At 42.3% G+C, this 27,836-nt stretch overlaps 1 protein-coding gene and 1 long non-coding RNA gene across 5 annotated transcripts in view; one reads left to right on the top strand and one right to left on the bottom strand.

Annotated features, from left to right (window-relative positions):
- The window catches only part of MYCBP2 (MYC binding protein 2), a 138,863-nt gene that overhangs the window by 61,741 nt on the left and 49,286 nt on the right, over positions 1-27,836 (bottom strand). The window contains exons 19-44 of the mRNA XM_081003345.1: positions 25,279-25,398; positions 23,659-23,740; positions 22,162-22,279; positions 19,215-19,419; positions 18,873-19,026; positions 18,285-18,457; positions 17,272-17,397; positions 17,051-17,178; positions 15,668-15,759; positions 15,417-15,551; positions 15,249-15,332; positions 13,933-14,029; positions 13,245-13,437; positions 12,582-12,856; positions 11,259-11,480; positions 10,980-11,171; positions 10,392-10,598; positions 8,604-8,735; positions 7,896-8,074; positions 7,376-7,518; positions 6,186-6,286; positions 4,932-5,150; positions 4,189-4,414; positions 3,205-3,323; positions 2,618-2,705; positions 946-995 (exon numbers count right to left, since the gene is read on the bottom strand). Coding sequence (XP_080859471.1) covers positions 946-995; positions 2,618-2,705; positions 3,205-3,323; positions 4,189-4,414; positions 4,932-5,150; positions 6,186-6,286; positions 7,376-7,518; positions 7,896-8,074; positions 8,604-8,735; positions 10,392-10,598; positions 10,980-11,171; positions 11,259-11,480; positions 12,582-12,856; positions 13,245-13,437; positions 13,933-14,029; positions 15,249-15,332; positions 15,417-15,551; positions 15,668-15,759; positions 17,051-17,178; positions 17,272-17,397; positions 18,285-18,457; positions 18,873-19,026; positions 19,215-19,419; positions 22,162-22,279; positions 23,659-23,740; positions 25,279-25,398 — 3,860 coding nt within the window. The remainder of the gene's footprint in view (positions 1-945; positions 996-2,617; positions 2,706-3,204; positions 3,324-4,188; positions 4,415-4,931; positions 5,151-6,185; positions 6,287-7,375; positions 7,519-7,895; positions 8,075-8,603; positions 8,736-10,391; positions 10,599-10,979; positions 11,172-11,258; positions 11,481-12,581; positions 12,857-13,244; positions 13,438-13,932; positions 14,030-15,248; positions 15,333-15,416; positions 15,552-15,667; positions 15,760-17,050; positions 17,179-17,271; positions 17,398-18,284; positions 18,458-18,872; positions 19,027-19,214; positions 19,420-22,161; positions 22,280-23,658; positions 23,741-25,278; positions 25,399-27,836) is intronic.
- LOC308475870 overlaps positions 1-27,836 on the top strand; it is a 63,066-nt gene that overhangs the window by 22,100 nt on the left and 13,130 nt on the right. For 2 of the 4 annotated variants that reach the window (XR_013985450.1, XR_013985451.1), the window contains exons 5-7: positions 8,576-8,757; positions 11,963-12,189; positions 17,065-17,197. This is a non-coding gene — a long non-coding RNA (uncharacterized lncRNA). Of the gene's footprint in view, positions 1-8,575; positions 8,758-11,962; positions 12,190-17,064; positions 17,198-18,269; positions 18,391-27,836 lie in introns of those variants that run through there. The other 2 variants (XR_013985453.1, XR_013985452.1) reach the window with 2 other exon arrangements.

The following is a 27,836-nucleotide window of genomic DNA, read 5'->3' as shown; positions in this document are numbered from 1 at the left end:
TCAAATACATACAGAATGCAATGGCTTCATTATAACTTCAAATTAAAACTCGTAATACTAAAAGATTATAAAGGAGGTACCCTCTAAAACCCAAATCTCACTTCTCAGCAATCTAAAGCAAAAAGGCCTCATGGATTTCCAAACCTGCACCCTTCAAAGCACTCCCTGAACAGGAGCATAACTCAGAATATATCCTTTGGTGCCATCCTTTAAATTGCTGATCCTAACAACTATATACTGGACAGCACCCTTTTGTGAATAGCTCACAAAAATATGTCTAGGCCAAGAGACAAGTATATGCATTTTTAGTGATTATACATGCAGTACAACTCTTATCTATGCCACTGTATTTTAAATATCTGGAAGCTGCCTTGAGAACCTTTGCTAGTAGGCGGAATAAAAATAGTCCAAATAAATAAAAAATAAAAATTAAATAAATAAGGTAAACTAGCAGGCTGCATCACAGGAAGAAAGGCTGCAACTCTCTTTCAGATCATATAATATTACTCTAATGCAGTGGTTCCCAATTGGTGGTTCACAGCACCTGCCCAGGGGATCCGTGGCACCATTCATGCAACCAAAACTATCATACAGATATCAAAATTTTCAAAAGTAGGGGGTCTGTGGCTTGCCTTTTGAAAAACAGGGGTTCCACAGTTCTCAGCTAACTGGAAACCACTGCTCTAATGAATTATCTCGGGTGTTAAGTGGCAGGAAATCTTGAAAAGAAGATGCTTTGAATAGGCTAATTTGAGATCTCCTGAACTGGTATACACCCTGCTCATCACAGACCTTGCCCCCTGCTTAGCTATTGCTTTGAGAAATTCTATTACACACTGAAGTTCTCCTAAGCAAGCCAAATTGAACCACTGTGCTTTCTGTTTTGTACCAATTAGCAAAGAATCTCAATGGTTTATTTTGCAAAGGCAGCGGTTAATTGTCTACCTGCAGAGCAGCTTCTTCCAGGATCTCAAGATCTTCTTCAAATTCATTGCCTGCTTGGATAGAGTAAATAATGTCATGAAATCAAAACACATTTTAAGGTTTTATCTGTATACCGAGTGTTCCCCTAACCTCACTTCACGTGACAAACTGGGTAACTGGCTCTTCCCCTTAATCTAATTTCTAGTAATGACAGAATTCCTGTCTCTACCTCTTAGGAAAAGAGCCTTAGAAAACAGAGTTCAAACCATATCCAAACTAACATTAAGAAACCCTGAAAGGAGGGGAAACAACAACAACAATTAAATTTTTATACCACCCGTTATTGAAAGGTCCCAGGCTGGTGTACAGCATTCAAAACACAATACAGAACAAAATAAAAATGAATTCCTTCCAGTAGCACCTTAGACGTGTATCTGAAGAAGTGTGCATGCACACGAAAGCTCATACCAATAAGAAACTTAGTTGGTCTCTAAGGTGCTACAGGAAGGAATTTTTTTTTTGTTTTGTTTCGACTACGGCAGACCAACACGGCTACCTATGTGTAACTACAATACAGAACATCAGTGATAAAAATGTTATTAAAAGCATACTGACAGACAGCCTAATAATAAATGAGTCATCATAATAATAGTCCTTTCCCCCACACTTTCACAGGCCATGGATTATTTAATAGCCACAGAACAGGGTAAAGAGGAATTTTTTTTGCCTGGCGCCTAAAGACATGTAATGATGGTGCCAGGAGAGCCTCTCTGGGGAGAGCATTCCACAGCTGGGGAGCCACCACAGAAAAGGACCATTCTCTTGATGCCTATCTTCTACTACACAGATAGGGCCTACTAAAAAACTAAAAGCCAGTCATTTTTCTCAGTCCTACTAAGTCAAGACAAAAAAAGGGGGGGATATGCACCTCTTTATATTAAAAAACCCAGAATAAAAATACCTTCATAGAAAGATTTCAACTTATGAGTTATCATTAAAAACAGACACACAACGTTTTAAGCTATCTTGAAATGACTGGCAGATTAGGCCAATTGGCCACAATCCAGAAAACTGCCTGGCAATCTGTTCCTTGCAGCAAGCAGGCCTGTTGGCTCTCCCTCCATCAAAGTAGCAGCCCTGCACATCACATGGCAAATCAGTATCGAAGCTTGGGAGAGTCTCAAAAGCAGTTTGTGATATGGCATCGAAAGCTGCTGCTCAACAACATAAAATATCTTCAAAATAAAAAAAATCCTTCCAGTAGCACCTTTAAGACCAACTAAGTTAGTTCTTGGTATGAGCTTTCGTGTGCAAGCACACTTCTTCAGATACACGTCTAAGGTGCTACTGGAAGGAATTCATTTTTATTTTGTTCTGTATTGTGTTTTGAATGCTGTACACCAGCCTGGGACCTTTCGTATCTGAAGAAGTGTGCTTGCACACGAAAGCTCATACCAAGAACTAACTTAGTTGGTCTTAAAGGTGCTACTGGAAGGATTTTTTTTATTTTGACTATGGCAGACCAACACGGCTACCTATCTGTAACATAAAATATCTTGTTTAGTATGCACAAGTCCTGGATCATGTCGGTTATTCTTGTCAGCGCATCCTTGCTTGCCCTCCCTCCGCACAAAGCAAGTGTTGCTAGTTTTGTGCCGAATCCAACAAACCCCTCCCTATCAAAGAGACATACCAATGGGGAGTGCCAGGTCTTTTTTCATCAACGCAGCTGCACATGCTCCTCCTAAATTGGCCAGCTCTTTTTCAAGCTGAATGATACCCTTAAAATAAAGAAGACAAAATGATTTTACATATGGTTTTAGGAACTCAGCAAATTCCCCATATTCTCCTCCCCATTGAAGACAAACTTAATATAGCCATTTATAAACTAGTGCTTGATGAGGAATGCATTCTGCAACCAGCAGGTCATTTTCAGTAACCCAGAACCCATTAATTTCAGCAATGTGCAAGGGAACCATGGCTAGATTAATGGATGGTTTTTCTATAACACTGACCTATAAAATGAATGCAACACTTCATGGGTTATAAAGTCCAGATATTTACACTAACAGTTAAGCCCCCAGAACCTTTTGGTGATTAAGCTTGGTTCACATTTCTATACCCTAGAGAACACACTAGAAAAGCCAACAATCAATGTAGACTCACATGCATACATCTAACAAATATGTCAGGTTAAAAATGAACTAAAGCAATACAATGAATCTGCATGCAGAAAATTATGATAATTTTAAAGGCTGCAATACTTAAATGTATCCTCACCTCATCAAGTCCCGGGCTAAATTCATAACCAATTGCAAAACACTTGAAACCGTAGAAAGAAGCCTTTTCATCTTTCACATAGTCTGATGCAGTTTCCAGTGAGAAGAGCGCCTCATTACCTAAGGGGAAATACTAGATTTAGCAAAGCAAAAAACGTGGACAACAAATCACCTAAAATCAAATGCAAGAGCTGCCTGTAATTTGAAATCCAAGCTGTGTACTTCTTTATCTTAATTCACATTTAATTGTATTCATGTTGTTTACCACTGCTCTTTGTTACATGCCCTAGTAATTAACCTCTACTATTCTGGTACAGCACCCAGGGGATGTGGTTCTGGATTAAAAGTAGAAGATAATCCAAGCACAACACCCAGTTTTCTTCTTAGTTAATCAACATGATTTCATATCCACTCAACCACTTAGTCATCAGCTGATCCCCATCAGCAGAAATGACATATCTGTGCACTAAGAAGGCCTTGCTGCTTCCAAAGATTCATACAGTGGTACCTTGAGTTACAAACGCCTCAGGTTACAAACTCCGCTAACCTGGAAGAGTTACCTCGAGTTGAGAACTTTGCCCCAGGATGAGAACGGAAATCATGTGCCAGCGGCGCAGAGGCAGCAAGAGGCCCCATTAGCGAAAGCACGCCTCTAGTTAAGAACAGTTTCAGATTAAGAACGGACCTCCAGAACGAAGTAAGTTCGTAACTAGAGATACCACTGTATTTGAAATATTTATTCACTATGCAAATCAGTGTCTTATGATATAAAAATCCCACCATTACATAACACCATTTAACAGATTATAACTTCACATGCATAAAGGCCAGACAAATATTTCATCTAGTTGAGGCCAGAGAATTTTTTAATACTACAGTTTAAGTCCATCTTAGCAATCCATTATAATACATACATACATATATATATATATATATATATATATATATATATACACACACACACACACACTCTCAATGTAATTACCTGGAAGCACCAAGACCATTGTAGGCCACCCAGATGAGCCTGAAAATTTCTTCAGTTCTATCCATGAATTCAGATTTTCATGAACAGAAGCCTGCTTTGGTCCAAAACCTGAAAACTGGATGATTCGGGCAGGAATGAGCAAGCGAAGAACATCCTCTGATTGAGCAGTTCCGCACTGAGCGTCAAATTCTATTGTCATCCACCTGACACATTCTGGAAATGTCACCTGAGAAAAAGTTGGGAAATAAAAATATTTTCTCCTTAACTGGTTTTGTTGTTGTTGCTGCTGTTGTTGTAAATGGCTGTTCACAATTAGGTTGCATTCACAATGATGTTGAAGTTTATTTAAGCAAACAGAACTAAAATGAAACCTTGCAAACATTGCTACAAGTGGCACCCAATGCCCTCCCATCAGATGTCAAGGAAATAAACAACTATATGACATTTAGAAGACATCTGAAGGCAGCCCTGTTTAGGGAAGTTTTTAATGACTGATGTTTTAATGTATTTTGAATCTTTTGCTGGAAGCCGCCCACAGTGGCTGGGGAAACCCAGGCAGATGGGCGGGGTAGAAATAAAATAACAACAACAACAACATTAAATATAATGTGTTCCATTCTTTGCCATTTACACAACATCTGACATGGAGTACAAAATGAAACAAAACAACCCGCTTTGCAATATAATCCAACACCGTACGAAACTCATAAGAAGAGTGATGCAGACTCCAATGAAGAACCTACCTTGTAATGGGTGACACATGCTGGCTTGTAGGGGTGTTCGCATTCAATGACAGCGTAGTGGTTAGAGGTAGTACAAGCAGAAAGCCCTTGTTCAGGTTGGTTTCCTGTAGTGCTGTCGGTCGACTGGTTGGGGTTGAAGGCAGGAGGAGCATACTTCTGGTTCAAAACAGCTACAGATGGAAGCAGCTGCTGAACTAGGCCAAAAACCTCTACAGCAACCTGTCGCATGATAAACATGACCAAGTGTTTGCAAAACTGAAAATGCATCTCGGTTTGCTTTAGTGTTCGTGTAAATAATATTACATTATCTCGACCTAGTCCTGATCTTTGGTGTAAAAGGGGTCACTGGTATTACCTGAAAGGTATTTTTACCTGAGCATAAAGATGCCCGCTAGTGCTTAGAGGCAGGGACACTATCACTTCAAATAACTTGTCCATGCCTTGTGAAGCTTCAGTACATTAATGACCAAGATACAGAGTCTCACACTGAAACAAGGTATCCAGAACAATGCAAAAAGCATACATAATAACAAGTAGTCTCTGACAGTGCACAGATAACTAATGAGCCAATCAAAAAATACCTTAATGTTGTATAAGGCAGCCAGACCAGGTTGGGGCCTTGAAGAGATAAATACGCTAAAGTAAAAATATCATTCAGAGGTCCCTTTTCCCTTAAGTGTACCAAGTCCTCAGGTAGGATGTTCCCAAGCTAACCTAGTACAGGGCAGGTTTAGACTATCTATTGACAGGAGCACATGCTGGACCACTTGCCTCCCAAAAGCTGCCTTAGACAAGGTGCAGAGATCAATTTTGCAGTGCTTCATTCAGGTGTTAGGCTTAATGCAGGCCGCAGTGTGACAAGCCACATGATGAGAGATATTTCGTTACAGCGCCACCAAGGTAAACTACAGACCTTGGGAAATGAACTGTGATCTTTGTCAGAGGTGGAAGATATAATGAGACATATATACAAATGTGATGAACCATCCAACATGGCGCTAGACACCTGCTTGCCCAGCGAAGCAAGATGAAGGACACAATAAGTGAGTCTGACTATCTAAAAGAGTTGATGCGAGAGAGACACACTTTTAGAGAGAGTGCCATGCTCATTCAGGCAGGTGGCGAGGAGATGGACAAATGGTTAGGAGGATTACCGGCTTGTTAATGGAATTGAAAGGTAACCTCTGGAGCAAAAATGGGTCCATGTGAAGCACAACTCCATCTGGAATGCTACGGAGACTGTTAGCCACATACCTTGGGAATAGCTGCAGCCACAGGTCCAATATAGGCAATGATAAGAGGAAGGAGCATATAAAAGAGACTGGAAGAGCTGAGCAATTCTGGAATGTCATCCGCTAAAACAACAAGGACAATAAAAACCCTGAGATACTGAGATATGAAGATACCAATCATATTCCACTACGCACTTAAAGCAGAACAATTAAATTACTCATTAAAGGCATGATCAAGCTAAACATCTGGTGTCCTATCCATTTCAGTGGGAGAATTAAGAATGTGCTCAAATCTCTCACACTGAAATTAATGACTCTTATATACACTTGTTCTTTGGATGGACCATGTTGTATGTATTTAAACCACAATGTTTACATTTTACATTATTTTATCCAATGCTGCAATACTGATATTGCTTTATTTAATCTTCTCACTCAATTGTGTATTTTGTATCGCTTCTGAATCTCATTTTAAAAGAACCACCTTGCCTTTGGCAAAACAACCACCCAGCAGGTGACCCATAGAAGTGATGTTTTTTAAATTTAAAAATGACAAATTTTGGGGTTGGGAGGAGAATCCTTCAGGGGTCCGATGCACCATGGGCTAGTCATCCCTGGATTCAGATTTGGATATTACCTTTCTTTTTAATGCAAACTGTTGGACCATTTATTGTATTTATTATGTGCAAAAATTTAATAAGTGAAGATGTCATGAGCAAACATTCACACTACAGAACCTCACTATCACAAACGGATCTTGAATAAGGAGAATAAGGAGAATCCAGGCCTCTTTTTTTTTTTTTTTTCCTTTTTTTGTGCTCAACACACAACAAAAAGGGACAAAGTAACCATAGTGAAAATACCATCAGTCTCACCATACACAATTAAAATAAATTTCATAATCCTTAAAACTGTAATGGTCTCTTCTTTTTAAACCCGACTTCCCATCTACTCCATAATTCAAAACCATTCTTAACTGCCAATACATGTTATTACTGTCATCTCAAGTTAAATCAAAATATGTTAAATCGTATAACTAGTGAACGATATCGCTGGAATTATTCAAAAGCCGCTACAGATTTTAAGTCAGTATTATTAATTTTCAAATATGTTTTAAATACTTCCCATTTTGAAATGAATTCTTTCCTTGGTTTGTTCTTTAGTTTTTCGGATAGACTATCTAATTCAGGCCTTTTTGCAACGTATTCTTACCGTCTACAGCAAGAGCCCTGTGTAAAAGGTCTTTAGCAGCTCGTACCACAGCACTCACAACAGAAAGTGCTCTGCTACAATTTTTATCTTCTTCATTGGCTTTACTTAAGAGTTGTGACTGTAGATCACCATCATACTCGCTTCTAGAAAATGAAACCAATAAAACATGAGCAACTCTCAGGGAGTATCAAGTAAGATGAGCTAATACAGAAAAATACAACGCTTTTCCAACAATGTCACCAGACATATAGATATTTAAAAGCATCCTTCAGCCTGTCCTATATATGATATTTTCTTCTCTCTTTATCTCTGTGTGTTTGTGTGCAAATAAATATATAAAATATCTCTTCATGAAGGGCTATTTCAGATAGTTCATTTTCGAAAACAGTAAAGCAAGCACTATACCAAAACAACATTTCTAAGTGAAATAAGGTGGAATACAATGCCTCCAACTGATTTTTACATGTTCACAAATTCAAAACTAAACAAAATTCACACAATGCAATTACATAGTTCATACCTGTAATAGAGAATCTGTGGGATCTGTCCCCGTGTTTGATTTGTGCCATTGCTGCTCAAACTACACGTACTGAAAGTGAACGTGACACCATCTGGACACTGAACAGTGGTCATCCCTCCATCCCCATTAGCTGTCCGACTCCCGTAGTTCCTCAGACGAACTGCATATTTCACATTCTCCTTCAATTAAAAGCCAGGAAAGCAGGCAATATTAGACTAAGCAGCAACATTTTGCTTGATCATTTTACATGAGCTGTCCTGAAATTTTTAAGGGAAGATGAAACTTCTCCAATAGCAACATCCTCTGGGGAAAGCATGTTTGGAACCAGTGGATTCCTGGCCGAGGCAAAATGTTTCCATGGCAGTAGAGCTACACCAGCTTAGGGTTGCCATACGTCCAGAATTTCCCAGACATGCCCGAGATTCCAAAGGTGAAATCACCATCCGGGCGGATTTTTTAAAATTTTGAAAAATGTTTGGTTTGTGTGTGTGTGCCCAGTCCACAGTAGCCCCACTCCTGAATGGAGTTTGGATCTGGAATACTTTATGCCGGTTTAATTTACAGAAATCTTGCTTTAAACCAGCTTCTTGTGTGTAAGATTGCTCCTTAAAATGTTAATCAGCAAATAAATTGTTGAATTGAAATAAAATACATGTGCATAATGCAGATCTATTTTTCAGTTGCAGGGGGGGAAATCGTTTGATTTACCTTCAGAGGAACAACTTTGTCAAGTTTAATTTCAGCAATATCACTCGGGGAGTCATCTGTAGTATATGTCCCTTTAACTAATTCTAGAGATGTCCATCTGTGAGAATGAGTTGAATCTCCTGTATGATCACTCTATAAATAAAAAGAAGTAAAGGTAAGTATTTAAAGGTTATGTAAAAAAATTAATCTGGATATTCCTCTGCCTGTTATCTGTAGTTCCACCATCCAAAAGTCCCCTGGCTGCCCCATATACAGTGGTGCCTCGCAAGACGAAAAGAATCCGTTCCGCGAGTCTCTTCGTCTTGCGGGTTTTTTCGTCTTGCGAAGCAAGCCCATTAGAGGTTTAGCGGCTTAGCGCTACAGTATTAGCGGCTTAGCCGGCTTAAAGATCAGCTGATAAGCGGCTTAACGATCAGCTGATAAGCGGCTTAGCATCAGCTGTTAAGCGGCTTAAAGATCAGCTGATAAGCGGCTTAGCATCAGCTGTTAAGCGGCTTAAAGATCAGCTGATAAGCGGCTTAGCATCAGCTGTTAAGCGGCTTAAAGATCAGCTGATAAGCGGCTTAGCCAGCAGCTGATAAGCGGTTTAGCGGCTTGGGAAAAAGGGGGGGGAAAGGAAAAAAACCCCGCAGGAACTCGCAAGACATTTTCATCTTGCGAAGCAAGCACATAGGAAATTCGTTTTGCGAAGCACCTCCAAAACGGAAAACCCTTTCATCTAGCGGATTTTCCGTCTTGCGAGGCATTCGTCTTGCGGGGCACCACTGTATTTGGAACTGCCTCCTAGAAAACTTGTGTGATTCTGTTTCTTAAAGGTAAAGGTAAAGGGACCCCTGACCATTAGGTCCAGTCGTGACCGACTCTGGGGTTGCGGTGCTCATCTCGCTTTACTGGCCGAGGGAGCCGGCGTACAGCTTCCGGGTCATGTGGCCAGCATGACTAAGCCGCTTCTGGCGAACCAGAGCAGCGCATGGAAATGCCGTTTACCTTCCCGCCGGAGTGGTACCTATTTATCTACTTGCACTTTGACGTGCTTTCGAACTGCTAGGTTGGCAGGAGCAGGGACCGAGCAACGGGAGCTCACCCCTTCGCGGGGATTCGAACCACCGACCTTCTGATCGGCAAGTCCTAGGCTCTGTGGTTTAACCCACAGCGCCACCTGCGTCCCTTTTTCTTTCTTATGCCTGCTCAAAACCCACCTTTTAGTACAGTCTTTGGGTTCGATCCCTAGTTACCATGTCCTACTGTAAACTTAGTACATGCAAGTGAAACAACCATGTATTGCTTCCCTGTTTACACCTGCCTCCACTTCCCTCCCCATTCTTCTGCTGTTTCTCCTGTGTTAAATTTGATTGCAAGCTCCTGAGTACGGAACAGTTTCTGCCTATCGCCCCATTCCATATTTTGTCCTTGAAGATAATTTTTTAATGTTACTTCCCTTCACAATTGCCTGCCCTTCAGCATTTAAACCGCATTCCTCAGCACCCCTAAAAAGCAAGTGTGAGCTTCCAAACCATGTGCTTAACAAGAACTTAAGGTGCTTGCTTCCTAGGGATTCTCCAGCCTCCTATTCTCTGCCACCACAACAACTCTGACATATATCGTCCAAGAGAGGGGGATATTAACATTATATTTAAACTGGGCTGCACTGTTTTTGGGTGAGGCCCAGGAGTCCAATGTTTGCAACAGTTTTATGTGGTTTTTTTTTTATTATTACTATTCTAGCAGTAAAGGCAACAACGTAGTTGAATTGCAGGGGCTTTTCATGAACAACTGTGAAGTACATACATCATCAACTAGTACTTCCAGTTCATATTCATGGATTCCTCCTCCTCCATAGACAGAGAATCCTACAACAATAACCCCAGGTTTGTCCACAGAGAAGCAAATTGCATCAGGGGATCCATTCCCTGTGTTCCAGCTTCTTCCTTGGCTTGTTTTTGTGAATCGATTTGGGCTTGACTTGACAGAATGAAGAGAATTAAGTCCATCAACCTGGAAAGGAGGAAGACAGCAATTAGCAGAGAAAAATCCAATTTAAGGCTATTTTAAATTAGATCCTTGCTTCGAAATCAACTTACATGAATGAAACTGTCCTATCAAGCACTGTTCCTTAATAAAATAATCCATTTATCAGTGAACTGTTTAACTATCCCTAGAAAAGAAAATGACTAAAGGAACTAGGAACACCTAGTTTTATATGGACAGCACAACACCTAACAAAATCCACTACAGGCTTCAAATTGGTTGCATGATTTCTGGAATGAAACATGCTTCACTCGTGAAAAAATATATATCTAAATATGGAAATGCTGTCTTATCTTAGCATGCACCTACCAATCCAGAGACAGGGGGATTATGAATTAACCACATTACCTCCGATCCCAGTGCAGAAGCTGTGAGTTCACTCACAATACTGGCAAGTAATCCACAGGTGTTAGAAACCAGGTGTGCAGAGAAAAGTTCATTTTCACGCCTAAGGCTATTTCTTACTGGCAACACGACAATCACCAGCATCTTTTCAAGTACTTCCCGAAAGCTTGTCATCCCTGAGATATTTTCTTCACTCTGTAGAACAAACTGGCACATCAGAACGGAATGTCTCATATCAGATTATTATGATATATGGTGTGTGCTTTTGTAGCTGATACTCGCCTGACTAAGTTTTTCCATGTGTGCTACCAGCAGAGGGAAGCGATGGGCCAGCGCAGAGTCATTTTCAGTGCTAACTTGTTTCACCATAGAATGCAGCAAGACTTCTCCATCATAAGCAATAGGAAAGATGGAGGTCAGTTTCACAGATGTGTGGCACAGGGCTGACATCACAGCTGCAAGAAGCCTACTGCTTGATGTCTTGAAGTTTGCTTCCTGGATATCCTTAAAATAAAATTAAAAAATGCTTGTAAAAATGGCATAGCTGAACGATGCAAAACAGCCTGTGTAACTACTTCTATTCTGCCATTTATGATAATATAAAATATAGCCTTCAGAGTCCAGTACGCAGATGGGTTGGATGCATGGCAGAAGGAAGGGATCATGAGTGCTAGTAGCCAATTCCTAGTTTTTAAAAAGAACAGAAGGTTGTGTTGAAATGACTCCCCACCTGCTGCCCCTCAAAAGTGCAAAAGGGTGAAGGTCGCACATGTGAACAACCTTTATGCCACAGAGCATAAAGGCAAACTAAGGCCTGGGGGCCGGATCCGGCCCAATCGCCTTCTCAATCCGGCCCGTGGACAGTCTGGGAATCAGCGGGTTTTTTACATGAGTAGAATGTGTCATTTTATTTAAAATGCATCTCTGGGTTATTTGTGGGGCATAGGAATTCGTTCATTTTTTTATTTTATTTTTTCAAAATATAGTCCGGCCCCCCACAAGGTCTGAGGGACAGTGGACCAGCCCCCTGCTGAAAAAGTTTGCTGATCCCTGCCACAGAGGAATATCTCTGACAAAGGGAAGAATTTCGGGAGCTAGTACTCAACCTTCCCGGCAATGAGTTTTGCAGGCTGAGCAGGTGGAAAGCAGCATAATGAAGTAGATCAGAAGAGGAAGCTGGCAAGCAGCAGGAAAAGGACAGCAGGATGTGGTGGTGAGTTGTAGGCCAAGGTGGAAGCAATGAAGAGAGAACTAGGAGCAGGAATATTTAGAATATTCCTGCAATCGCCTTCCTTTGTATAATGTATAAAATGTATACTTTATAGTTTTAGCCTTTATGGATAGGAAAGCTGTAAAGTAAAATGTTATAGGGCAATTTGCAATTGGAATTAAAGGATGGTACCAAACTGAAAACCGGAGGCATTAGTCATGATAGCTGCATACTTAGAGAATCACTAAATGTCATACGCTGGGGAAAGAATGAGCTACCGAAATGTTTCATCTTTTGGTCAAGGCTGCTGTGACTGTTTGAAAGGTTAATGTCAATGTTTCACAATACTGCTTTTGAACTGTTTAAAAAAAATATGTACAAAGACTATTCAGTACCTGATCTAAACAATTTAGCAAGTCACAAAGGCAAGCCCATTGTAGAGCTGGTGTCGGGTAGAATGAGTGAAAGCAGGCTGTGAAGGTGTTATGGCACTCCTGAAGAACAGCTTCGAGAAGATTCAGTGGCTGAGTGAGGTATCCTTGGGGGTCGTTGTCCAACTTGATCATACAGTGATCTACTCCTTCAGATAAAATTTTTCTTAGTAAGGTTCTAGTCTTCCCAATGCAGTCTGCCAGCTTGCTAGTTTCTTCAACAACGGCTTTCGTAGTAGCTGGAAAGAGAAAGACAGTTACTAACAAAATGGCAGACAATAATCCAATCAGATAATTTGACTCTCCTTCCTTGGGATGTTTTTAGGCAGAGATTGGATGATGGTTGTATATGATCTAGATGAGATTCTTGCATATCAGGGAACTGGACTAGATAACCCCAGAATCCCTTGCAACTCTACAATTTGATGGTGCTACGATTCTATGACTTCAGTTCACCGAAGAAGAAAAAGGCTCCAAATAACATCTACTGAAAATGGGTTTCCATTTCCTCAGACCAGTAGCTAGATTTTAAATCTGCTTTATCTTGTGGTGGGTTTATTTTGCTCTAAATGTTCCCTTGAAAACTTGGGTTTCATGCACTTAAGATATTTGAACTTAGTATATTACCTGACACAGGGTATATTTCACACGTATAGACACGCAGCAGCCTCAAGCAACAAGTGCCAACGAATCGCAACCTTTCTAAATCCAAAAGGGTAGCTGTATACTGGAACCCTTTCAATCCTCGAAGCTCCTCTACTCCCAACACTAAGGTTGTCCAGCTCCAATGAAGAATGCTCAATAGCGATTCAAAACACTCCTGTTTCAAGACAAGTTGTGGAAGAAGCAAGGTGACCAAACCCAAAAAGAAACCCCAACAACCTTCTGATAAAAGGGATTTCCAGCCCTGTTCCTTGTCTAATGCCAGTGTCCTCAGCAAACTACTGAGGATGCATATACACCACCAGTAGAAATAACAACTGCTGGCAAGAGAGGTCCCAGAACCAGGTAGAAAAAATTCAAAATCCACCCACCCACCCATTAGAATGTTCAATTAGTGGGAACAAATGAAGCATCTAACAGGATACCTGAGAGTCTGACTCGGACAACATATGATGAAGGATCCTGATGGATAAATAACCTCACTAATTCAGGATGACATTAACCATTGCATTGTACACAACAGTTTTGTGCAGGCATGGCATATTGCAAGCAGTGTTAATTTAAAATATGCTTTAGCCTATGTTCTATTAACCAATCTTAGATGAACAAACTAGGATGACCCTTGTATGCAACACTCTTGAAAGATACTTACCACTGAGACAGTTCTTGCGAAAGAGCGCTTTAAAATGTGCACAGGCTCACTTGTTTGCTGTTTTCCTTTCGATGCACTGCCATCGCTTGTTGGCAGCCTGAAAGCAAAAAAGGGTGGGGAGGGTATAATCACACACTTCTTTACTCTAGATACTAGAGTATAGAAGTAGAATTTATAAACATTTGCACACACTATCAATTCATATGGTAAAACTGGAGAATGCACTAAATGTGGTCTTTCAAAGAATATCAAGCAGTCTTGATCCTGAAGATACATATTCTGTCCATTCAGTAAAATACTTCACTTTCTTATTTCACACAAGTTTTCTGCTAGGCTACAAGAGAAAATGAGAAAGTTGGAAAGCCCTGTTCTATGAGTGGATCCTAGCAGTTCTTAGGACCTAAGCTCTTGATGACTGCACACTCTATTTTTTCTCTTTTTGGAGGGTCAGAGCCCTACTGTAGATTAAATCAGCCAGCTGCAAGGTCTTTTGGCATAAAGAGAGATTTATGTCCTTCTAATTGCAGGCTGTGTGTTCCCTCAAGCTGCTCCCAGGATCAAGGGAACCTGCTGGAATAGTATTCTGTTTAAAGTAAGGGGATGCAGCTGCAGGTGGCTTGGGCAACTAGAAGAAATCCAGTGCAGTCCTGTGTGACATCTACTATTATTAGTCCTCCAAAGGAGCCCAGAGCAGAAAACATATCAATATTAATAATAAAACAAAACTTCTATTAAAGTTTAGAACTCCTAAAAAGCAATCCCCCCTCTCATACTATTAATTCCAGGACTTCCAGGGACAGAAATTTCAGCCATCAAATGCCTAGATAAACAGGCATGTTTTTAAATTTCTCCTAAAAGTTACCAGTGACGGAGACTGACTCACCTCCGGAGGGCATGTCACAAATTGGGGGCTGCCACCAAGAAGACCCTGTAACAACTAACCAGGCAACCCAGTTTAATAGGTTCATCTCATCCAGGGAGAACCAGATATAAATCCTATATAGCAATAATGCTCACTAGGTACATTTGGGATAGCCGCCATTGCTCAGGTTAAACTAATGAAAAAGTTGTAAGAGTGGAAAAATTGGGATAATCCTATACATGTCACTTCAAACTCTTTGTAGGAAGGGTGAAATACAAATGAAATAAAAGAAAGGCTGAATGACGACTGCATCTTCACCGTACAGAAAATGTTACAAAACTGCAATACCGACTATCGTAACAAAATGTTTCGGTGAACGCTGTATTAAACTGTCCCCCCTCCAAATGACATCTATCACTGTTTCAAAAGGGACCAATTTTTTTTAAAAGCATACCTGTACAGCAACTGGGGAATCTGACCGGCATTAACATCTGTACCATTATTCGATTTCTTTGAACTCTTAAACTGGAAGACAACACTGAAGAAGAAACGTTATTCAAACACCAGTTACATGGCTTCTTCCGAACCTCAAAACAAAACATCCAAGAAAGAAAATATTTACCCATCATCCGTAGTAATAGATGCTTGTCCATGGGACCCACAATCACTGCTAGGGCCAGATACTCGCGCCCAGGCCACATACCACCAACCAGCTTGCAAAAGAACTGGTTCATCAAACATCATTGCATACTTTTCCCTGAGAAAAAGACACAGATAAAAATCTAATGTTATCGTCAAGTGTTTCACAACAAAATGAACTTTATGTGCATTATCTGTTCATCCTGCTTAAGGACAGCTCTTCCTTCATTTTACCTTGCAGCACAATCATATGCCAAGACATCCGTTTCAGCAAGAAGGTCACCATCTGTCTCATGATCGCCTCCATCCGGACCCAATTCAAACAACTGAAAAGAGAAGCCTTTAAGAGTTTTACTTTCCTGCCTTATTAGTATGTCATTCTACCCCACCCCCCGAAAAAATGTGTTGCGTTGAAGGGTGGTATGAAACATACCGTATTTTTCGTCCCATAGGAGGCTCCATTCCATAGGACGCACCTACTTTTTGGGGGGGGAAATAAAGGAAATTTTTTTCCCTTTATTTCCCCCCCAAAACCAGGTCGGGGAACAGTGCGGTGGCGGCGCTGCGCCTCCTCGCTGTCCCCCGAGCTTGTGGGGCTGGCCGATGTCTGCCCGGCGCGAGGGGTGCTCTGCTTCAGGGCGACTCACGCGCCGGGCAGCAGGCTGCGGACACCTGCGTGAAGCACGGGGCATCCTCCGGAGGGCGCCCCTTGCTCCGCGCTGCAGGCTGCCGCCCGCAAGCCTTGCGTGCCGGGGGGGGGTTCCCCCGGGGGCACAAGGCTTGCGGACACCTGCGTGAAGCACAGGGCGTCCTCCGGAGGGCGCCCCATGCTCCACGCTGCAGACTGCCACCCGCAAGCCTTGCGCTCCCAGGCGGAGTTCCCCCCGGTGCGCAAGGCTTGCGGACACCTGCGCGAAGCACGGGGCGTCCTCCGAAGGGCGCCCCGTGCTCCGCGCTGCAGGCTGCCGCCCGCAAGCCTTGCACGCCCGGGGGGGAGTTCCCCCCGGTGCGCAAGGCTTGCGGACACCTGCGTGAAGCACGGGGCGTCCTCCGAAGGGCGCCCTGTGCTCCGCGCTGCAAGCTGCCGCCCGCAAGCCTTGCGCGCCCGGGGGGGAGTTCCCCCCGGTGCGCAAGGCTTGCGGACACCTGCGTGAAGCACAGGGCGTCCTCCGGAGGGCGCCCCGTGCTCCGCGCTGCCGACTGTCACCCGCAAGCCTTGCGCGCCCGGGGGAACTCCCCCCGGGTGCGCAAGGCTTGCGGGTAGCTTCGTGGAGCCTGGAGAGCGAGAGATGTCGGTGCGCACCGACGCCTCTCGCTCTCCAGGCTTCAGCGAAAGCCTGCATTCGCCCCATAGGACGCACACACATTTCCCCTTCATTTTTGGAGGGGAAAAACTGCATCCTATAGGGCGAAAAATACGGTAAATCACATGTCTTTATTTACTGCAAGTTTTCTCGTTTTCAAATTTAGTTTTCTTCCCAGGAAAGCTGTTTCCCTGTGGTTCCAAAAAATCTAGAGCTCTTTTTTTACCCTCTTTCTCCTTTCCTATACCTGATCAGTGTAATGCTATATTCTAAACTCAGATTTAAACATGCTCCAAAACGAACTTTTTCTTACCTTTATTTTGGCAGTATATTCACCCCTGCCACCAAAGAGGCCAAGTCCACCGAGTAAGATGTCAGTATCGGCACAAAAGCGGATGGCTTCTACTGAGTGGGCTGAGTAACCCCAACCCCCTCCGTGACCTGAAGGGAGAAGGAAAAGGTAAGTTTTTGCACATTCAACTTCATGAACTACATACAGGAAGGAAAATCTGTATTTGATACATAGATAGATACTTTCAAATCTGTTGACAATGCTATAGTCTTCTTTGGAATACACTTTCATTACAGCTTGTGTTTCTTCTTCTGTATTTGTCACGCCCATTTTTAAGTCCTGCATAGCAGCCAATGTATCAAGACAGCCTAAAAACAACAAAGAAAAATAAACTGAGCACATTCTGGTAGAAGGACTAGTGTCTGTAAGAAATTTGATCAAGCTATACTAATTGACCACACCAGACCTCCAATTAATTCTGACCAGTACTGCTAATCTAGGAAACAAAATCATATGGGGTTTAGAAAAGAATGTCTGGGACAGATCTGCAGATAAATTGGCAAGAACTCCCAAATATGACTGGTGGTAACCCAGATTAGGCACAAATTTATTTACATTAGACTGGAAGTTATCTGTAACAATGTTTAGAAGAATGTAACTCTCCTGCCTTCTCTTCTCATACCTCCTAAATTTTGCTCCGGGGGTTCCTCTGGAGCAGATTTAGGCAGGCAAGGAAGTTGCATAGCACAGCTTATATTTGTACTATACAATGAATTAACTGAATACTACCCATTCGTTTTAGCAAGGGTATTGAAACTACCATAGTGCACCCTTCCTGTTGCCACCTTTACGATAAATTATCTCAGAGTAAAAGTGCTCTTATTACCAAGCAGAAGTAATTCTTTCCAAGTTCTAAACTAGGATTACCAATTTATAAATTTCTTGTTTTGCTAATCTCCGTTAGATTAAATGATGATCAGACGCTTTCAAAGTAGCTTTACAAAGTGCAGGGGTTAACAGCTTGCAAGAATCTACACAGAAGGCAGATTCACTTAGACAGGAAATAGGCTTAGTGTTTGAAACCTAAGAGAACATGGATTAACTGAAGTGCTACCATTCGAAGTCTTCAGGTAAATAACGCCTTTAAGTGTAAACTACTAAAGCACCAGGACAAGTGAAGCACACTTTTCTAGAAGTTAATAAAAACCACATCTCATCAACTTAATTTCAGCTATTCGAGGTCAACTATTCATACCTAGAATGTGCAAAGCCGCATGTGACCTTGTTGTAAGAGCTTTGGACCCCGTTGGAAGAGCCAGTTCTGGGCTTAGAATACTGCAGCGGGATTGCATGTCAGGGGCAGAGGGAAGTCTGGAATCAGCTACAACTGCATTGTAACTCCACAGTTCTCTTGTATTGGGTCGAAACCTGACCAAAAGATGTTTCAAACGTAAAGCAAGAACGATGCAGCAGTCATCTTTTCATGCCATTACTATGAAAGTCTAATTGAATCCAAACAATGATTCTCACCCATTTTTTCACTGCCGTGTGCCAGCTACATTTAAGCAACAGCCCCCAACCCCAATGCCATTTCTAGACACATACATCACAGTATATACTGATATAATGGTCAAGCGTCTATACTTCCTCTATAACATTGCTGGCTAAGAACTTATTTCCAAAACATTAAGTGGAAGGGAGCCAAGATTCTCCACCTAAGAACAGAAAGAACTAGCTGAAGCCACAAGTGGAATAAAGTTCAATATTCCCTAGACCATCCTTCATGAGCTCTCTCAAACCCAGATAACTATGTTCCCAGCAGCTATCTTCAGCCAACATTTACCTCCAAACAACGTCATAAACAGGATCTAGACATACACCAAATCCTTGAAGGTCCTCCTGCTCAGAATCATTAAATGTTTTGCAACTTCCGTCAACTTTATTTATCAACAGACACTTAAATGGAGGAGGCTCTGATATGCTTGCAGGAACCAAGCCTGGGGAAAAAACAAGAATTCATGTACTTAGTCCTCGTTCATTCTCTCAAATGGCAATAACATAGAGAGGTGGAAACATATTTACTATGCTTTGAGGAAGCCAATACACCAGCAGACACAAACACAACAGGTTGACCTCAACTTCATTACTTCCTTTCAGTTACAACAAAAGAGCAAATGAACCTTGCCTATTATGTGTCTGCTAGCAAAGATTTCTGATGTAGCAAGCACATGAGAGTTAATGAGAGCTTCATCGATGCGAAGAAAAGTCTGGTCACCACTTGCTCCAATCCAAGTTGCTTTGCGTCCGTACTTTGATCCTATGTTAGGCATGGGTGCTGGTTTTGCATTCCAGTAAGGAATATCCAAAATGGGCCTCCCAAGTTGCCCTTTCTAAAGATGTGAATTAGAAAATGACAATGGTTAGAAATGCAAACATTTCACGAACGAGCATTATCAAGCATCGTCAGTGTAGGAAACATAAATATGCGGCACTGTGAGGTGCCAGGGTGCACAAATCCTATACTGGCACCTGGCCCATTAAGCAGGCCCTGATCTACACCAGCAGGCAATGACTCCTGAGGAGGCCATATCTGGACACTGCCTGAAGACTCCATCTGTGGGTAAAGGGCGGGGCTCTCTCCATAAGCCGCCTGATGGCACCAAAAGAGCCCAATTGCTACACCTTTGGCAGAAGGAAGGGAGGGGAAAGAAGGAGGTTATGAAAAGCTTCAGAGAGAGGGGAGAGGAAGGAAAGAAGGCCAGTGGAGACACTGGGAATAGACTGGGCAAGGTGGATGCCTAAATAAGACAACTCTACAGAGATTCCAGAAAGGTGTTCCAGAAAGGTGTTCAGTGTTGTGATTTCTTCAGCATGTCCAGCTCTCATTTCCCTAATAGTCCATTCTTTTTGGGAGTAAGTCCCCCCAAAAATGGACTATTAGGGAAAGGAGAGCTGGACATGCTGAAGAAATCACAACACTGAAATAGCCATGAGAAAAAGAGGTCTGCTAAAGGATTTGGTGCTGGGAAGAATCTGTGCCTAAGGGGCAGCAGATAATGTGGAGCAACATTTCTGGACTGAAGCCTGATATACATCTAAGAAGATGTAAGCTGGTGCCTTGTTTTGACCCCCAGGCTTGGTGAGACCCATGGAAGGCATAGAGCCCCCTTTTTATCAGGCAACAAATATTACGTATCTCAATAAGCATGTAATGTCATGGTTTTACAGTTGGACTGTGAGCTCAGTTTGTAAAAAGCACCACTTGAACAGGTTATTTTGGGATTGGTTCAGATTGGCCCCAAAGCAACTCATTTAAGTTCAATGGTTTTAGATCACTGTCTCCACCAAAAAGCACACAGCCCTCCTGCCCATTCTCCTCCCAACCTGGCTGAGCATAAACTATGCTGGTGCTTCCATTTGGAACTATGGAGTTCTCTTATGGTTTCTGGTGGACCTGGACCCCGCATTCCAACCTCTAGGGCTGTGTGGGCCCTCCCAATATAATTTGTCTCTGCTATCACAGTCAGGTACATTTTGGTGGGAAAGGGAAGGAAGTAGTATGAGCTGACTGGAATCATGCTGAACCAAACACATTGTAAGCTGGGTCTGAACTTCAGTAGAGTTTGGAGATGGCTCATAAAGAGCATGAGATGAGGCTTGAAACTGGAGAAATCTCTTCAATTCAAAGACTTAGTGGCATCAATCAATAAATGAAAAAAGCTTATTTGGAAAAGCAAAGATTATTATTATTTAGTCTCCCCACCCCAATACATAGCAGAACAAAGAAAAAAATAAAGATATATAATAAACCAGCAGACAAACAAAAATCAGTCTTTAAAGCAGGCAAAAATAAATACCGTATTTTTCGCACCATAGGACGCACTTTTTCCCTCCTAAAAAGCAAGGGAAAATGTGTGTGCGTCCTATGGAGCGAATGCAGGGGGGAGGCAGGCAGGAAAAGCCCCCAAGAGCCGCACACAAGCTTCGTGCGCTCTTGCGGGCTTTTCTCCAGGAGGGAGAAGGGACTGACTGGCCGCATCAGTCCCTTCTCCCTCCTCGGGGAAAAGCCCCCAAGAGCGGCGCCCTCTTTAAAGGCTGCGCGGCTCCTGCGGGCTTTTCTACGAGGTGGGGGAATCCCCCCACCTCCCAGAATAGCCAGGAGAAGCCACGCAGCCCCTTTAAAGAGCGCACAGCTTCTGCGGGAGGTGGGGGAAGCTGCAGCAGATTCTCTCCTCCTGGGCTCCCTTTGAAGCGGCAATGTGGGAGGGGAGCAGCTTACACTCGTGTAAGCAGCTCCTCTCCCACTTTCTGCTTCAAAGCAACTATGGAGGAGGGAAGGAAGGGGACCATGGATCCTCCGCTGCTCACGGCTGCAGCGGATTCCTCCTCCGTGATTGCTTTGAAGCGGCAATGTGGGAGGGGAGCAGCTTACACTCGTGTAAGCAGCTCCTCTCCCACTTTCCTGCTTCAGAGCAACTATGGAGGAGGGAAGGAAGGGGACCATGGATCCTCCGCTGCTCGAGGCTGCAGCGGATTCCCTCCTCCCGGGCTCCCTTTGAAGCAGCAAAGTGGGAGGGGAGCAGCTTACACTCATGTAAGCAGCTCCTCTCCCACTTTCCTGCTTCAAAGTGGAGGGAATCCACTGCAGTTGTGAGCAGAGGATCCATGGCTCCGCTTCCTTCCCTCGAAGCAGGGTGCGGGGGTGCAGTGGGAAAGAGGGCAGGAAATAGATGCCGGGCAGGAAGACACAACCACACTTTGACCACTGGAAAGTCCACCTCAGCATCCCCAGATTTCCACCGAGACGGCCAGGCTAATCTCGATGGCCATAGGTCAGGCTCAGCATTATTAACTGGACTTAGATAAGCCATGGTTCCCCTTCCTACCCTCCTCTGAGGCTCAATTTAAAGCAGCAAAGCGGACAGGAGCCGCCCGCTTTGCTGCTTTAAATAGTTTAGTGCAACATTTGATTCAGAGTATTTTTTTCCGTATTTTCCTCCTCTAAAAACTAGGTGCGCCCTATGGTCAGGTGCGCCCTATGGAGCGAAAAATACGGTACATATGAACTTATACCAGTTAATAATCTTTAAGGTGTTTCCAATATGAAAATGTAAATTTAACAAAAATCTTACCGAGAAGCTTCCAAATGTGAAGACTTGTCCATCCATTAACAGAATACCTGTATGATTGCTGCCTGCAGTAACTTGTGTGCTAGGTCCTGGAAGTGCCTGTACTAGAGTAGGGCATCCCCTAAGTTGGAGCAAAGTAAGTGCATCTTTTATTATGTATACATTCATCTTCTATCAAAAAATATAGTCCATGTGTATTTTACATGATATCAGTGAACGAAGCTGAAGTGGTACAATTAAATAGAAAATGTGTAAATGCTAAAGAACATTTGACAGTTAAATTGTGAGGATAAAGAAACCATTAGAAACATTAGAACAGTGAATAGTGCTCATAAATATAGGGCAGAATTGCACAATTTGGTAGTATGAATGGTTAGTTAAATATCCATGCAATGCTACTACCCCCTCTTCCAAACCACCCACTATTTAACTCTTTTTCACTGCCATTCGGATTGTTTAACTGGTTATACTTTTCTACTGTTTTGTTTCTTGTCTGAAACACTAAAAAGCAGTTTTGAGGAATACTAGCTCCGTTTGTATGTCTTACAATAGAGATGTTATTAGACTCCAAATCCCATGTTCAATAGCCAATGATGATGGGATCAGGAGTCTGGTGACATAAACCACACTTACTATGTGCAAGTGAATTGTGCCTGTTTCACTACTCTTGTTTCATGGGACCACACTCAGTAAACTAAGAACAAACCTTGGCTACAGATTGTGGCTTCTTGCAAGTGAAACTAGCCGTGATCGCTTTTTTTGAATGTAACACAAAGCCAGGAATTAGGGCTTAATTAACTAAGAAAAGCAAACACTATTTACACACAGTAAGCCGTGGTTTATGGCTTACCATGACATGAAAATGTGGCCATTGTCACACTTTTGTCTCATAAATCTAATCCATACCATGATGTATTTACTTTCCATTAACAATATTTGCCATATTGAACCCTAAATATAGTTTACATGTAGATACAAGTGAGATATGTATGCATATACATGTCTCTTGCAGACCTGTTTTTTGTTGTCTGTTGTAGAGGGGTATATATTCTTTAGAACATCCACATTTCTTGCTAAGGCTTTAGAAATTCGTGTAATAAAACTTAAAGGGAGAATGGGAAATGATTTATCCTGTAAAGTTGGGGAGGAGAAACGTAGACCACCATTATTAGCAGTAACCTTGTTATTACTATTTTTATGTGTGTCATGGCTGCTTGCTAAACACAATAAATTGAACTGAACTGAACATAGTTTACATGTGGATATCGGTGAGCTATATATGCATATACACACCCATCAGAATGTGTCTATCACTCACACAAAAGCATCAAATATTAAAGGCTAGATGTGATAACATATCGCTTTGCTCTCATGGGGGAAATTCCTATTACCTTCAAAAGCATTTGAGTCAGCGTAGGGAAAATGCAAAACTGAAAGTATTCTGCAAATAGAATAAAGATGCAACAATTTCATATTTAAAACACATTTATAGTCACATACCTGGAATTAACGTCTCCGTGTCCAAGCTGCCCATGCTGCCCATATCCAAATGTGTAAACATCGCCATTCTCCATCAGAACAACTAAGGGTTAAAATACGGGGCTTTAGAAGTTTGCACTTTCTATAAGTCTGCCCAGTATGAAATCTTTCCAATGTGTCCAGTAAAAACAAGAATGGGGTGCTTTCTTGGTTTTTCAGCATTTGATGCAGAAATAATTTGGATGACATATAATTTTGCAAATTAAAAAGTTCACTGAAGAACAGTTGGGATAAATGTTAGCATGAATGAACAGTATGTTGCTTCTAAAACAGGGGTGAGGATCCAGAGTCCCACTGGCCAAATGCAACCCCTGGGTCTCTCCATCTGGTCAACTGCATCCCCTCTATGCACACCCCCTGGCAGGTTTTAGGCTTAGCAAAAGCTTTATTGGAGTCCCCCCCCCCCCCGAGTCTAATAGGGGGGCGGAGGGGGCATGGCCAGGGTAACTGCAGCCGGGGTGCCCTCCTCATGAACTCCAACGCCCTCATCAAAAACAGATCCCCTCCAGGCATTTGGGCTTGACAACAACTATTGGTGGCAATGAAGACTATTGCTTGAGGGAGGGGGCAACAACACCTGCAATCTCCACAAAGACTCCCCTCCCCCGTCAGCAGTTAGGTTTGAAAAACAGCAAAAATGCTTTTTAAAAATCTAACTACTAAGGTGGGAGGGACGCGGGTGGCGCTGTGGGTTAAACCACAGAGCCTAGGACTTGCCGATCAGAAGGTCGGCGGTTCGAATCCCTGTGACAGGGTGAACTCCCGTTGCTCAGTCCCTGCTCCTGCCAACCTAGCAGTTCAAAAGCACGTCAAAGTGCAAGTAGATAAATAGGCGGGAAGGTAAACGGCGTTTCCGTGTGCTGCTCTGGTTCTCCAGAAGCAGCTTAGTCATGCTGGCCACATGACCCGGAAGCTGTACGCTGGCTTTGTCCCACTTTGGCTTTGTCCACTCTTGTTTTACCCTCCACCCCCACCCCCCAAACTGCTGGCATGTGGCATCCAGAGGGCTGATCAAGGATAAGGATGGGGAACTAAAACTCCCATCGTTTCCCTACTTATTGGCCATGCTTGCTGGGACTGATGTGAGTTGGAAGTACAATAATTAGGGGGCCATAGGTTGCCCATCCTTGGCCAAGAGGGAATGCTTCCATAAGGTCAATGAAGTTCCCACACCCCTATTCTAGAGGCATCAAGTATCATTTTAAGGACTGAAATGTGCATCTTGTTTATTCAATGTAAATACAGTGGTACCTCAGGTTAAGTACTTAATTCGTTCCGGAGGTCCGTACTTAACCTGAAACTGTTCTTAACCTGAAGCACCACTTTAGCTAATGGGGCCTCCTGCTGCCGCCGCGCTGCCAGAGCACGATTTCTGTTCTCATCCTAAAGCAAAGTTCTTAATCTGAAGCACTATTTCTGGGTTAGCGGAGTCTGTAACCTGAAGCGTATGTAACCCGAGGTACCACTGTACATATACCACAAGCTCCCAAAGCTTTCTGAGGAAGCTATGATCGATTAAAACTCTTACAACTAACATTGGAAAAATGAAGTCAACATGACATAAATGTTTCTATTATCTACCTGAATGGTGAAATCCACAGCTAACTTGTACTGCTCGGAGTTCACAGTCAAAGCGGACTGCCCCAGGTGGGTAGGTTGTGATTTTGCTGGCATCCTTCTCACTCCTGTCTCCACTTCCATCTACAAACATAACGCGCAATTATACCCCATACCATTCCTCAATAAGTGGAAGGAGCAGTGAGCAATAGCATAACAACTAAAAGGATTAAGCAGCGCAGGTGAAAGGTTTGGGCGTAGGGGTTACTACAGTAACAGATATCAATATTGGTGACTATGAAAAATCAGAAGAGAATAACTGTCAGTTCTTCAGTGGTAAACTGATATTCTTCTAAAACAAGACTTAAATGTTACAGGGAAAACTCAGCAAGTTCAGCAAAATCCATATTACTTAATTCAGTAATGTTAAAGGCAAAAAACCCCCAAAACTTCCCAACATATATTTGAAGACATTAGGAACTTCAGAATCACAATTTGTATGTAAATTGATAATGTTGCAAAATGGTATGTTGCTTAAAAATTGGATGGATACATAAAACTGTTGCTTGTGTTTAACGGATGCTGCAATTAAAATGCAAGAGTATGTGAGAAGCAGTTTTGCTTTCTTTTCAAATATGTAGCAATTACACCACCATGCCCAGTTCACACACACAAAATAAAAATAACGCTTGATTTAAACAAGCAAGTAGTGGCTGCTGTTGAAATAAATATTGAAAGCTGAGTTTCGTAATGGCCACACTAATCCAGCTGCATTACAAAGAAGGGTGAGAGTCATTCCAAAGAAATGTAGCATCATAACTAACAGGATATTTTTATTATTATTCAGTGTATGTTATGTTCCCATTTCAAGGGCGGCATCCAAGCAAGTGCTTCTGTCTGCACAAGGACCTTCAACTGAGTTATAGAACTTCCACCTTCTTCTTTCCTCATGTGCCCCCTAGGGATTCTGTGGTTCCCCCAACCCTCCAGGGTGATTTTGCAGGGGAAACCAGAGGGGAACTTCCATCTGAGGAGCAGAAATCATTGTGCCAGCATAAGCACTTAGTTAGATACCACCAAGTTTTGATTAATTCATCTATTAACAACAGAACTAAAATAGCCCCTACGAACAAAAAAAGTGCACCCTTAATCTCAGCTCCACACATTAAAGTTGGCCACCACTGACAGATTAATCAGCTAAAGATTCAATGATTAAACCAATTAAAGCATGCAATCCTAGTAATTAGGGCTGCAATGAAATTAAAGGGATCTTGATCAATTAATCAAAGGAGCGTTGCACATCAATTACATGGGTATACATTTTCATTCGACTAAAACAGTGGTTTAGATGGGGGAGGAGAATACTTTTTTGTCAAGTTCTGTTTTTCAATTGCTTTAAAAATAGGTACTTTTCTGAGTATGGCAAAATGAAAGAAAAACAAACAGGGCCACATGCAGTCATCGAAGGATCAAGAGTGATTTTTATCAAATGTATGGAGTGGAGTGGGGTGGAGGAGAAACTGCAATAGATTTCAGCAGTTTGCTATAAATCTAAGAAACCTGAGGCTTGCCAAGGTCATGGGATAGGGCTTTGAAGCCATAACCTATGGCCATGGTTGATATCCCTTCCTCCTTTCAAGGATCCATACTACTGTCCATTTTTTGTCGTTACTTCCGTGTCAGCAGATAAAGAGAGGTTTCTACAAAACAGAACTTGCGAGAAAACATTTGCTAGCACACAAATTTATATAATCCAATGCTTTTTTTCTAAAAAAAATGTTGAGGGGTACTCTCATCTTCCTACTCATATTGAAATACTGCCCCTCAATGTGGCCAAACTTAGATTCACAAACTGTTTAGGGGTATGCGCACCCCTGCGTCCCCCCAGAAAAAAAGCACTGATATAATCTATCCCATGAACGGAAACGGGTTCTAGCTGAAAGACTGGAACTTTCTGGCACAGAACACACACGACTCTCAATGAACAATCCATTAATACCAACACTCCAAATTCAAGCAACTAAACTTGAATTCTATGTTTAAAAGGGCCAGTTAGCATACTCTCAGAAGCCTATGAAAGGAAAGGTGACTATCTGAAAGATGAAAGCAAGTAGAAATCACTGCAAACATCTAGTTGTGAAAGCTAGGAGAAAGCTATATGAAGAAAAGGCAGGGAGGGTGACAAGATGTTCAGCACCTTAAATTTGTAACATCCCATTGCTGCGACTTGCAACAGTAATTCCCCCCGCCCCAAGGGCAAAAAAAAGACAGAAATACCGGAGAGTGGGAACTGCAGGCCAACTAACTTTACGGGGAGATGAAATTAAGTACAGCGAGACCAAAGCACAGTAAAAAGGCCTCACAACTGAACATGCACAACCAAGATCCGTGTTAATTTAGAGTTAGGAAATTCAACGTTTTCTGGACTAAACTGCACTAAAAAGTCTGTGTGAGAGAAAGAGTCAGATGTTCAAACTGGGTCTTCAAAACTTGAAGGTTTCTAAAGCCCACTTCGTACCTGTATTTTGTTCATTGTAAAAAATATTTGATGCACCTGGCCATTGATCACTATTTTCTCCAGG

The sequence above is a fragment of the Podarcis pityusensis genome, assembly GCF_964106645.2.
Source record: "Podarcis pityusensis genome assembly, chromosome: 4".
Classification (NCBI taxonomy): domain Eukaryota; kingdom Metazoa; phylum Chordata; class Lepidosauria; order Squamata; family Lacertidae; genus Podarcis; species Podarcis pityusensis.
This window is presented reverse-complemented; position numbering and strand designations above follow the sequence as displayed.